Source organism: Centroberyx gerrardi, chromosome 22, assembly GCF_048128805.1.
Source record: "Centroberyx gerrardi isolate f3 chromosome 22, fCenGer3.hap1.cur.20231027, whole genome shotgun sequence".
Lineage (NCBI taxonomy): Eukaryota > Metazoa > Chordata > Actinopteri > Beryciformes > Berycidae > Centroberyx > Centroberyx gerrardi.
The window spans coordinates 21491930-21505413 of record NC_136018.1 but is presented as its reverse complement, the minus strand read 5'-3'; the positions used below and the strand labels follow the sequence as shown (position 1 = coordinate 21505413).

The window sequence follows — 13484 nt, the reverse complement described above, 5'->3', positions numbered from 1 at the left end:
ATGTAGCTCTTCTCTCCAAGAGTCAACACCCCATCACCAAAGTGCTCTCTCTCCCTTTACGGCATCATCAGTTTATGATCTATCTCGTATAACTCTGGCTGAAGGATGAGTGAGGGACAGAGTCTCCAGAGGCTGCGGTGTTGCTGGTGTTAAAGTGTTTGTGGCTGCTGAATGCAGCAGAACTCCACAGCAACACAAAGTCTGGTTCCAGTCAGTAATGATACATCTAGCCTCTTCCTCTGGTAGGATTTAACCTCATTTACAGGGTTGGAGACTAATAGATTACATGTGCACTTGATTACAGTAATCTAATAGCAAAGCAATGGTCCATTGCAGTTACTAAAAATAGTAATGACAAATTACAAATACTTGGAACAAAGATTGATACTGCTTGTAGATTACAATAACACAATTCATGTCTGCAAATAAGAATGAGTACTTTAATTAAATATTATATGGACTTTTGGAATTAAGATTTTGGGGCCTGAGAGAATTGATGGCAAACTGTAGAGTGACACACTCTCAGTCTGCAGAAAGGAACAGCAATGGCAACAAAAAAGGCCAACAAAGTTTGAGTACTCCAGTGGATTATATTACTACTATTTGTATTGAATTTTTTTGTATTCTAGTCTATTCCTTTTTCCCGCATTTCCCTTTTTAGATGTCTGCGGCCAGTAGAGGACATCCTACAAGGAAAAGGAAAATGTCAAATGCCACTCTTGTGACAACTCAAATACGGCTTTTGCCTCTCCCTTCTTTGAGACAGTCGTCCCCACTGCTGTCACCAATCCTATTATACCAGGTTAGAGACTTTTCAAAAGGAACATAAAGGAGGGATAAGGGAAGGGCTGAAAGAAAGAAAGAAAGAAAGAAAGAAAGAAAGAAAGAAAGAGAAGAACTACAGGTAGAGCACATAAAAAGATTTCGTTGGGGTTGCAGTCTTGTCTGAATGGCGATGGGGCTTGTATCTAACTGCTTCCAGTGACATTATTACACTCTATTTATGGCTTTCTGCTCCTCCGGCTCCACCATTCTCTCCTCTGCTAATGGTAAATGAATGGATTTATGTTCTGCTTGGTAGCCTGGCAACAAATCCATAAAAGTCAGACTCCATGAGAAAGCAAACAGGCTAATAGTAGACATAGTTGGCTGGACACAACCCGCCCATACAGATCGACGCAGTCTCATCAAATTTGGTGAAATGAGCACAAACTCTGAAACGCGTGCATGTTGTGTTCACAAATTATGTCAACACTTTGTTCCTCCACCGCAAATTGGATTATGTGACAACAGCACAAACTGGACATGCCATTTTCGCCTTTTCATCTAGCTAACGGTTAAGTTTAGGGAAGTAAACAACTTTGGTTAGGTTTAGGCAACTAAAACTTTGGTTAAAGTTAGGCAACTAAAACAATTTGGTTAAGGTTAGGGTATGGTTTTGGTCATGGTTAAATATGTAAAACTTTCACTAAAATGAAAACACTCACAGTAGAACTCTTTTTGGCAATTGAGCAATCTCCGTTCAAGAGCAACACCCTCCAGTGGGTGAAGCTCGCGGCCAGATAGGCATACATTTTTGCTTTCGGAAGTTACTGAGTGGAAGACACTCTGATCCCCTGTACAATTAGTGTTAACATGTATCCTAGGTGTTCATATTGTTTTATCTCAGCTGGTTTAACTAGAAAGGTCAATGGGGAGTCTAAGAGGGCCAACAAAGTGTCAGTTGAAATTCAACAGTCAGTTAATGGCGGCTTGGCCCTTCCGGTGTTAAAACCACTGCAACTCCTTCTATTCATCACTCAGTCAAAAGTCTCTCATGTTTCCAGCTTGTTCAGAAAACAGCAGCTAGGATTTCAACTGGTGCCAAATGAAGAGATATATAATCACAGATTTTAGCATCTCTGCACTGGCTATAAAGTATGGCTCGGTCATCATGACTTGGCCCCTAGCTACACTCGTTCCCTCTTAGTTCCCTATTGGACATGAGCCCGAAATCCTCTAGAGCCGAAGTACTCAATTCCGGTCCTCGAGGGCCGGTGTCCTGCAGGTTTTTGTTCCTCCCTGGTGGTTAGTGAGCCTCAAGGACCAGAATTGAGTACCTAGGCTCAAGAACCTCTGACTGCCCCTCAGTCTAGACTCACGACAAATGGTAATTGATTCTGACTGTCCCTCAGTCTTTTTAAGGACATCAAAGCTAGTAAACCTGTAAGGTGACGTCAGTAAAAAACACACAGCACACTCATGTTATCACGTTTGGACATGTCACAAATGTTACATGTGACATTTACCAACCCGGCCAGTCTGTGATGCTTCATACCAAAAGATACCAAAGAGACCAGAGAGGAAAAAGATCTAACGTTGGTAGGTCCAGCTTTCTCTGGACAGAGACTCACTGCTGTTGAGGAGACAGCTTGTGTCTCACTCTTTTCACTTGTTTCGATTCATCACTCCCTGTGTGGAGAAGATTTCCCACCATTGACCATACCCAAAACCATAATTTCATTTGGGCAAATAGGGTGAATCTACGACGTTGCTGAGGATGAGAGGCTCTTCTCTGTTGCAGCCCCACTGTGTGATTTAAGCCGATAAGACGGGTGTATTCTTACATAAAAATCTTGCCTAGAACAGCTTTAAAACTAGCAAGGAGTTTTGAATAGTAACTCATCAAAATCAATAGTCGGCATACTCATGCGCAGGAAACGAGCGAAATCACGTGTCTGCTGACAATTCAGTTTGACAAACTTTATAGTAATGACAGCCGCTGTATAAAACTGCCTTCTCCTCAGCTGTTTCCAACTTCATCCTGTGTTTTGAAAAGTAAGTGCATAAAATAATGCAATTTCCCCAACACTTGGCATCTTTCTAATGGAAGTATAGATTTTGAGTGGAAGTGATGTGCACAGCAAGCTGCGCTCTGCAAAAGAAAGAGCAATTTGACTTCGGTGGAGACACCAGAGATGCTCGTTACTGGCAGGTAAAATTATAATCATAACTAGACACAATGTGGACATGAGATGCATGCTGATGCCAGGTATAAACAAGACCGTAGATACGCAATTACACCTGAACCTGATCTTTCTAGGTCTCTTTCTTTTGAACACCATGAGAGAGCAAACACACTAGACCTCATTGGCCGGGCAGAACCCTCGCATACCGAGATACTGGATGACATACAGTAATAGGCCGTACTCCGAAGCAGATGGAGACGCGCGCGCACACATGCACACAAAAGGGTTGCTGGCGCTCGGCAGCGACGGATGAATGTTCGGCGTGGCAACCGAATGTGTCCTGGCATTGCTGTGACGAAGCCGCGTTGCCATGACAAGGTGGTGTGACACCCCTCGCCAAGCAACACTGATGGCCCGCTAGCATCCAGCCAGCTGCTCGGCTCAGCAGCCCATTCACTTCTCGACAATTTTATGGGAGGGGGGGGGGGGGGGTGGGGGGTATGGGTCAGTTTGCATCGGTTCGTTCCTTTGTTTATGCTATGATGCATCTCACCAATGCGTTCCAGCATTTTCAAAATTACACTGTTTGGCCCGAGGGGAGGCGCTACAATTATAGGTCAAAAAAAGGTGACATATTTGTTACTGATTGGCCCAGAGGGGGACTGCACCATTTCTGGGAGACAACATATTTACTATTGCCTTGTTTGTGTTGTGTCCCTGTAATAACAGAACATTACGAGCATTATGTTGCAACAACGTACTCCCAGGTTGTGACTTTCCACTCTGCTGCCAGAGTGTGGTAGAGTGATTTCTGGTGACCGTTACAAGCATTTTATTTTGGTGTACAGTTCGAGTTTAACTAAAATTAATTTATAGGTCCATACATTTTAAGCCATTTACATATTTATATATTCTTCTTTCAAGCTATTTTCTCGTGTCTCCCATTTTTATGTCATGTATTTTACTATTCCTTCTCGTTAAGCACTTTGCAAACTCTGCTTTTAGATAGGTGCTATATAAATATAGTTTATCATTATTATAGCACTTGTTCCCGCATACTAGTGTTGATCATGCACTGTTATTTTACAAGCGGCAACTTATTGCAACTTATATCATTGAGAACGGCAAGAACTGGCCAAAGGGCCGCCTGATTTCCCAAAAGCCTTAGCAACACTGTGACAGCCACAGGCCATTTGTCCCACTTTCTCATCGGCAATAATACAAACTGACAGGGCCACAGTGACAATGTGCTGCTTGTTTAGTCCCTTAACTACCTTCCTGCCCTCTCTCTCTCTCTCCGTCTCCCTCGGTGCAGAGCAGTTCCCTGCCGGCTAAGTCAAGATGACAGTGCCAGGATGACTGGTGCTGCTTATTTACTCAACTATTCTTCTGGTAAGGGCCAGGCTCTTTCGCTCCTCTCTCTTTCGCTCTTTCAATTTCTGTTACTCTTTCTCCCATTCGCCGTCTTTCTTCCTCCCTCTCTCACTCATTTAACTTCATAGTCGTCGATGTCAAGCCGCTCATCTGTCTTCATCAGCGTGGCGAGGCAGAGTGCAGCCAACGGGAACAAAAAGGCATTGACATTGAACCAATATTTGGGCAAGTCTTTCCTTGGTCAGTGTGCATGTCTCCTTTCCCCCAAGGTTTTGACAATAAAGGACTATGTCTCAATATGTCTCCATCTACAAGTTAATTGGGCTTGCAGCGGCAACAGGTTTGAAAGGGATGCCGAGGCAGTGTCTGTCAGCGAACAACAGACAAGGCCTTTCAGCACACCGATCCAAAGGGACTGAGAGGACAGAGGGAGAGCGGAGTATTTCATTTTCAGCCACGGCGGCATGAATCAAACCTCTGGCCTCAGCAGTCCAAAGGCTGTGATAAATGGACGACATCTGTGGACAAGGTTGATGGTTAATTCTGCAAATAGCTATGACAGTTTTTTCAGAGGACTGTTCAGAAGAAGATGTATCACAGCCTTTGGACTGCTAAGGCCAGAGGTTTCAAGCGGCAGTGGGTGAAAATGAAATACTCTGCTCTCCTTTTGTCCTCTGTGATCAGATAGGAGGCTTTTTGTGTCTGTGAATGTCGCTGGTAACAGAGAGAGCATGAAGTCAAATGGCAGAAGGAGTGGTACATCATTCTTGTTGCTATGCCACATAAAGTTGACAACAACTTACAGGCTATCTAATTAGTCCTCCTTGAAGAAGAGGATGAGCAGAGGATGTGCGTACATGACATCCTCCTAGATAGAACGGAGCACCGAGAGCTTTATCATCTCGTCCAGGAGCTCCACCTAGATAGAGTCCGATAGTTCCAAAAAATGCCCTATGTGGCCTTATGTTGTTTATGGTCCTCAAAACCCACTGTGCTATCCACACTGATTTGTCAGTGGTACTGCTTCCAAACCCTGCTGCAGCATTGGACGCTTGCCTCAAAAAGTCATGTTGTCCATGTATCACGGACCGAAGCGCCCCGACCTTTCATGTGAGGCAAAGTGAATTACCATTTCCCACTATCTGCTGCTCCATATTGAGATCCATGCCTGGATTCTTCAGAGAGGTTCACTGGACTGTTGCAAATGAGCACGATAATCCTTTACTGAGTTATTATCCTGCGGAGGTTAGAGTGTTGCGCGTCTCTCTTGGCTCGCAGCTAAGCCGCCGGCTCTCTTACTCTCTGTCTCTCTCTCTCTCTCATTCTGCCTTCCTTTCCCTCCCTCCCACTCTTCCTCTCATGACTTTTTAAGTGCAGCATCATGCAGTAATATTTCACAAGCCCCTAAAGCCAATGTGTGGATTGGAATGCTAATTACAGTGGCAATCAGAGATATGGGGGGGGGGGGGGATTTGCATACTCGAGGTCATACATTAATAATGTCGGCTGAAATTGAGGGGTCGGGGACTTGACCACAAACTGCACCTCCGGGCAGATGGGAGGTCATAACAAGAATGCCTAATATTCCTAAATTATGATTTTTTTATTTTTTTATTTCAAATGTGCCATGTTAGATCAGCCACAGAGTTTGGCTTCGGTCTCCGGGATTGGTGGTCTAAGCCATGTCACTGCTATACACTAAATGATGTGTATAAAATATTGGAATCTGGTTGTAGAATTAAAGGAGTAACGCAGTAAGGCTTAGACTTGCCATTGCATTACAGAATTGATTCCCCTAACAATGTTGTTTATGATGATATTCAAATTGCATTTTCTTGGCCCCTAGGCTACAGTTGTTGTATTCTCATTTGGCAACCACTGCTGAGACAATCTACTATAATATGTTCTATAATCTACAGCCACGCTTGAGAAACGATCATTACTGAAGAAATCTACTATAATATGATCTATAATCTACAACCATACTTAGGAAATGATCGTTTTAGACACCCACAACTCTGATAAAATGGTAAAATTCATCAAGACATTTGACACAATTGTGCCAGTTGCAAGGCACGGCACAAACCCTAGCTGTGCTGAGGGACACAGATCTCATCTTTTTCATATTCTTTTGGTTTTTTTTGGGGGGGGGTTTTCATGAGGCCGACCCTGTGCCTCTTCAGTCTGCAGGTCTTACACTCATTCTTTCGACTATAGGTTTCTACTATCACATATGCTGCAATGTGCTCCTCGCGTGGAGAGCAGATACACTAGAAATCCCATTAAGTACACATAATCCATTGGCAGTAAATAAATCAGAGATATTTCATGCCACCTTCCCTGTAATCAAGTGAGTGATATTATTATCAGCAATAACAGTGCGTCTTTTTTCAGTACAAGGAGTATTACATGCTGTATGAATGTGCGTATTTACCGAACAAATATTCATCTCAAACACTTTAAAATCAATTCAGCAAACTAAACCTCATTATGCTGTAAAGTACACTGTGCCAGTTCAGTTAGTTCAGTGTCTTTAATTGCACTGTAGAGCAATTGCACACAGTCATACATTGCTGTTCCTTTGTGCTTCGCAGCGAGAACTGTTGTGCTTATCTTTGGTGTTTTCGTCGATAAGGAGTCGGTGTGTTACAGCCAGACTGACAGCTATCTGCTGTTACATCTCCATTTAAAAGGAAAATCCCACCCTCAGATACTCTTTTATGCAGTGTTGTATATCATCGATCTCTGATGTTCAGTGTATTCCAGGAGTTATTTTGTGATGAAGTTTTGGTGTACCCACTTTTCTTCAACCTGCCTCGTCTACTTCTACTTCAGTTAGTGACTTCCTAGATTTCCCAGAATGTCTTTCACCCCTTATTCAAAACACAACATGTCTTGTAGCTGCATTGCATTCTGGTCTATTGAGGCTACTGTCAGTAGAGAAATTGGTCTCTCTCCTCTTCTACGATGGATTTCTCCCTGTATGATTGTTGAACGTCTCTTGGTGCAAAATAGCGGCTCTAGAAAGAAGCCCTCGCTCTTTGATTCTGAGGGACTGACACCAAAACCTGACGTTTACCATTGATGTTTTAGATGGATTCATTATTTTCTGCTATCAAACTCCATTGGAGCCACAAGAATAAGAAGAATACACCACCAAACAATAAAATGGACCCAGCATTTCAAGGTACATGCAATACAGACACACTACAGAAGGAAAATACCTTACTGAGGTACAGCGGTGGCAAATCTGCTGTGACAGTTCAATATTTGTCAGTTGATTTCCTTCATAGAGTGGAGTTGAAATACTCTACAAGGGCACCACATTGTCTTCTACATCACTAACCGAAGGCAAGCACTGTAGCAATTAATCTCCTGCAGTGTTTTATCTTAGTTATGGAATTTTATTCTTATGTAAATCTATCTGTCTATCTATCTGTCTGTGGACTAACCTTTATTATTTTAAAGTGCATTTTACACTTTGCACACCTGAAAAATTCCTGAAAAATATCTGCTGCTACTACTTTGGACTTTATTAATTTTTTAATATGCACGTTTAATATGCACTATTAATATGTACTTTTATGGTATACATTGTTGCATCTTATTTATGAACCTCACTAGTAGTCAAGTATTTATATCTTTATTCATTTAGTCACTCTTCTTCTTAGTCATCATAGCCTCTTGTGTTCTTATCTGTTTTAATGTATCTTGTTATCTGTGTTTTAATGTATCTTGGCTGCTATGACAATTCAATTTCCCTCCTGGGATCAATAAAGTTATCTATCTATCTATCTATCTATCTATCTATCTATCTATCTATCTATCTATCTATCTATCTATCTATCTATCTATCTATCTATCTATCTATCTATCTATCTATCTATCTATCTATCTATCTATCTATGAGATTCTAATTTCCAGAAATGAAGACTTCTGTCTCCAACACAATTCATCTTAAATGCTGTCATTAGTTGGTCCATGGTTGGTTTATTCTAGGCTTATTTTCCAATTGGTACCCCTACCATGTTCAGTTTATAATGTCTAGTGTCATTGGCTACCATGGCAAGAATACATGCAGTACAGTATGTCTAAACAGGACCACAATGGCCCAGAGACAATTTGACCTGAAAATATGCGCTCATCTTCCTGTAAAAATCTATCATCAATTTGGTTGTAGAAATAAGTCCAACTCATGTTTATCAGATATATGTGAAAACCAAAAGAAAGTTGCGTCACACAGAGCAGGTTTTGACCATTTCATTATATCTAAAGGCTTGTTGACTTTGGTGACAATGTGTGTGACAATGTGTGTGACAATGAGTGTGACAATGTGTGTGACTGCTACAGCAATCAGAAGTCTACTGGTCGCCCGTGGATTTCTTCGGAGAGGGCTGTAACATGTGGGTGTGCCGCTGCTCGGTTATGTGATTTTGCACTCAATTTTACTCCTTGCCCTTCACAACGCTCAGATTTGGCCGTCAATCAAAATCAGGGTAGGGATGAAATCACGGCAATATCAAAATTGTTGACTAGACCTGTAATATCCAACCTAAGTCCTATTCACACAGGACCAGCATTATGTGGGGAACTCATGTAATTAATGAATTACCCCCCAACCACTGCATTTCATGAAACGCATCCTGAAATCGCCAGTGTCCTGGATACACTTTAATAAGGTCAAGATTTTACAATTCGTCAGTTCCAACTTTAGCAAAGCAAAACATGCATTTTTTGTGTATCAAAACCTCCACTACTGCCTCCAGAAGACAGAAATCACACATCTAGAAGAAGAAAAAAGGAAGAAAAAAAACCTGTGAACCAAAAAACAAACTATGGCTGAAATTAGCAAGAGTTAAATTCACACAGGTTATGAGGAGGACCTCTGTCTTCATCATAGTACGGGAGGTAATCTGTGCCAGAAGTTTTACTTTACAAATCACACAGGATTAAAATAACCAACAACTCTCCATAGTGATTTCATTCACTGAGCGTCCCCAGGTAATATCAGTCCTGTGTGAATACAGCTGTAGAGACACATTCTCTGTTTGAGTCCATCAGGAAAAAAAATCACTTCCTAAACGCAGGACGGCACAAAATCACACACACAACACTGTCGAGCAGATCTCTGATAAACATCAAACGTGTCGTATTTTCTCTTGGAGAAAAAAAACATCTGTTCAAGTTGACTCCGCTTACACGCAAGACTGATTGGCACGACTTTTAACCGCAAACATTTAATCCACCGCGCTCCATCGGGATTCCTGACAAGCGACTTCTAACAAGTCGACTGGATTTCCTTCCCGATCTACAGGACGTGTCAGCTCCTTTCATGTTGCGCCTCTGAAGCGCCGCTAACCTTCTCCTCCAACCCCAGCTGGGACTGCTATTGGCTAGAGAGAATATTCTATTATTTTCGAGCTGCCAATCACGTACATCGCTCATCTGCATGTGGATTCGGAGGGCGAACGCTTGTACGCGGACTACTGAGGGGATCGTGCGGAAACAAGGACGCGCCGTGTCGAAAAAAGTTTGAAAAGACGCTGGGAAAAAAAAAAAACGGCATGATCCGTGTTGAAAGTAAAGTCGGTAAGAAAGTTGGTGAAATCCGCAGATGCATAGTTGAGAATAACTTTGTTTTGCTGGGTGGTTGGATTCAATTTCTGCAGAAGCGGATGTGAGATCTTGTCAGGCTTGACAGGCCCGCTGCGCTCCATTTTGAAAAACGGCGTGCAAACTTACAGGCTTGAAAAGCTGCGGTGCAAAATGGGTCTATGTTGTAGCTTAGCTTCTCATCCATAACTGACTTCTTTATCCTCTGTATCAGGTACTACATTGTGACAGCTCTGCTGAGTGGGTAGATGCTATCGTGTGTGTGTGTGTGTGTGTGTGTGTGTGTGTGTGTGTGTGCAGGCACTGCTCGTTGTCTAATTGGAGAGAGGCAGTTACACATAGGCTTATCTTATTGTGTTGTTTTTTTGCATTGCCTGTGATGGATTGTCTCCTCGAAGTCTGAATATTTCAAGCCATTACTGCATTTTACTGTGTAATTCCGGTAATTCCAACACCTACCGGCTACTGCTTTGCTTGCACTGGGTTGTACTGTGTAAATTCAATTTAATATAATATTCCTCAGTTCTTCAACTGTCAAGTTTGACTACCAGCAGTAATTATGAGGGAGCTGTCTGAGCTGTCAAGCAGGGTGTTGCTGAAAAAGACTAAATCCCTCACCTGGAATGAATAAATATAGAAAATACAGCAACAAGATACATTCCTATTACACTAAGAGCTTAGTATGCATGATTAAGCAACATATGGTGTTTATTACTGTGTGACATAACCTTAGAACCAAACTATTTGTGCCATCAAATTATGCGCTGAGCCAGTAGCAGGTTGACTTGATGTCATGCCCCGAGGATTAAATCCTTCTCACAGCACCTTAATGTAAATCCGCAACATTTTCATATGAATAAATGTGCATTTTGCTTCTCTCCAAGGCTGACTGATATAACATAATAGTGATGTGACCTAGAGCCAGCGCGTGAAAGCTTTTACATCTGCTGTGCTAAATACCCGGTGTCTGGTAGGACTTTCCTGGGAAAAATCCTCTGGCGCACAAGAAGTGATGCGTTTGTTGGAATAAGCTGAAGAAGAACTGGGTAGTTAGCATGAGCAGTGTTAGCCACCATGGCTGAACAGACAAAGGAAAGAGCGCCAACTACAGACACTCAAACTTCATTAAGACATCACACCGTTTGATTGACAGGTGATCTCTGGGAAGTGCAGTGCAGAAACACCACAGCAAGCAAACATGGAGACAACACTTTACAAAAAAAAAAAAAACAGGATCTTGCAGATTACCCCTTTAATGCAGTTGGCCACTATAGCTAATCAATGCAACAGCCAGTGTCGGTAGGGGAATTAGACAAATATAATTTTGGTCTACAAGTTGAAAATGAAGATAAAAAGTAGTAGTCTATCGTTCCGTCCTACTCTATTCTGATTGAAGAATACATGAATGAAGGTGAACATGCCATCTCTTCTATCCTGTTGTACTTTAATCTCTCATGCTCTGTTCTGTCCAAATCTATGCCTGTCTTACACTGAAGCTCCACACTGCTACAGTACATGCAGCAGGCGTTGGCAGCTTGAATGAGAACATCCCAGACTTAATTACATCAAAAAGTACTATGCCGTGTAATGAAGGCTGCCATCAAAGAGCAACTCCCGCGGCAGCAGAGGAGATAGAGAGGAACTTATGCTGCTAAATCTGGTTAAATGTAATATTGCTGCTTTGAGACCGCCGTCTGTCGGACATGCCAGGACGCTTGGGCTGTGTTCAATTATTTGCAGTGATTTCTAATGCATGCGTGGCTGTAGATGGAGAGACTGACACACACACATACTGTACATAGCCTAATATATGCGCATACTGAAACAGGCATATAGACAGTTCTATATCCTGAAATGTTGCCAAAGAAGTGTGTGTAACCACTTGGCTTGCAGTGTCAGCTTAAGTCCAGCAACCGCAGCAACAATCTCTGCACTTAACATTCAAGGCGCACTGTACCTCCATCGGTTGCATTTTATAAGTTCATTCCCCAATCAGCCGGTAATTGGCAGAGCTAATGAAAGAACAGTGAAACATAAGTGAAGCCATCGACCGCGATAGCACAAGCTTCGTTCGCTCCATGGGCGTCAAACTGGGTTTGGCACTCGCTATACCCAAGTTCAAGTTGGATCTTGTAGTTTTTAGCATTATAATGGAGAGGAAAGATCAAGCAAAAATCAGCAGGAATCTACTTGGAAGCCATAAAGAAATCACATCAGGGGGGGAATTCAGGACCAATGTCCCCTCTAAGCTGATAGTTTGCTTAGAGGGAACATCGAATAATTTACCACATTGACCAAATCAAATATCTGCTCAGTCATCAGTCATTGCTCCACTTTGAATAAATGTAGTTGATTTATTCAAGCTAGTTTTGGTACGTTTTGGTTGCAAATGACATTAGATGCAGAGGTTATGCCACACCTTCGCCTAAGAAACTCCAAATTCAGGACAAATGTTCCTGATAAAGCTGATACGTTGTCTAATAATTGATCACATTGACCAGATACTAATATTTTGCCAGTCCTTATTGAATGCCTAACCACACTGTGGAAATATAATAATTATAAATACGTGTTTCAAGTACAGGAACACTTTCTTGTGCTCCGGGGTCAAATACAGCCAAATTGCTTTTTTTTTTTTCTAGTTTAGCATGTATTTTTCAATTTCCCAAACTGACACACACTGACCAAATAATAATATATATGCAGTTTGGTGACCTAGGACTAATAATTGACCACACTGACCAAATAACAACATAGAGGCAATAATTAATCAAATTGATCAAATACTAATATCTCAGTCAGTTCCTACATCTAAAAATTCATCACATCAACCAAATAGGAATATGAAGATAGTTCGATGATATAGGTCTAATAATTGATCATATCAACCAAATAACAGCATCTTGTCAGTTCCTACATCTGATAGGCTAATTGATCGCACAATTGACCAGATAGTAACAACGTCTTAGCAATTGAGTCTATTTGCACAAACAGGTTTTTGGAGAAGTTTTAGTGGTATTAATGCATGGAATCAGATGCAGGGGACGAGGTGGTATCTAGCAGCTACAAGCTGTCAGTGGGTTTAGACTCACCAGCAGCGTGGGCAGCCCGGCCACCACGGCGTACAGCAGGACGGGCGGGACGGCGCTCCGGTCCTCCGGTCCCAGGTAGGGCTTGGTGTAGGCGGTGTCGTAGCAGAAGAAGCCCTGGAGGTGCACCGTGAACGTGTCGGTGTACTCGAAGTAATAGGCCAGCATGACGGTCCCGGCCATGATCACCAGCTGGAAGTACAGCATGATGGAGATGGAGAGCGAGAGACATTTAATTCAACACGCAAAACCTGTTTTCCCTTTCTCTCTCTCTCTCTCTTTCTCCTCTCTCTCTCTACCCTCTCTCTCTTCCCTCCTAGCCAGCCTCCTCCTCCTCCCTGACGGTACCGACTCCCGGTGACCGGCACATGACGGCTCGGCGGTGCGCGAGGAGCCGCGGTCTGTTTTTCGCGGTGGAAGGCTCGCTCGCCCTTGCTTCCTCTGCTCGCTGCTACCGCGA

The 13484-nt window shown here is 42.5% G+C and overlaps 1 protein-coding gene across 2 annotated transcripts in view; it reads right to left on the bottom strand.

Annotated features, from left to right (window-relative positions):
- LOC139930788 (phospholipid phosphatase-related protein type 5) overlaps nt 1-13255 on the bottom strand; it is a 65315-nt gene extending 52060 nt beyond the window's left edge. The window contains exon 1 of one of the 2 annotated variants that reach the window (XM_071924069.2): nt 13028-13255. In XM_071924069.2, the coding sequence (XP_071780170.1) occupies nt 13028-13231 (204 nt within the window). In that variant the 5' untranslated portion in view covers nt 13232-13255. The remainder of the gene's footprint in view (nt 1-13027) is intronic. The other variant, XM_071924068.2, reaches the window with a different exon arrangement.
- Between the last annotated feature and the right edge of the window lie 229 nt (nt 13256-13484).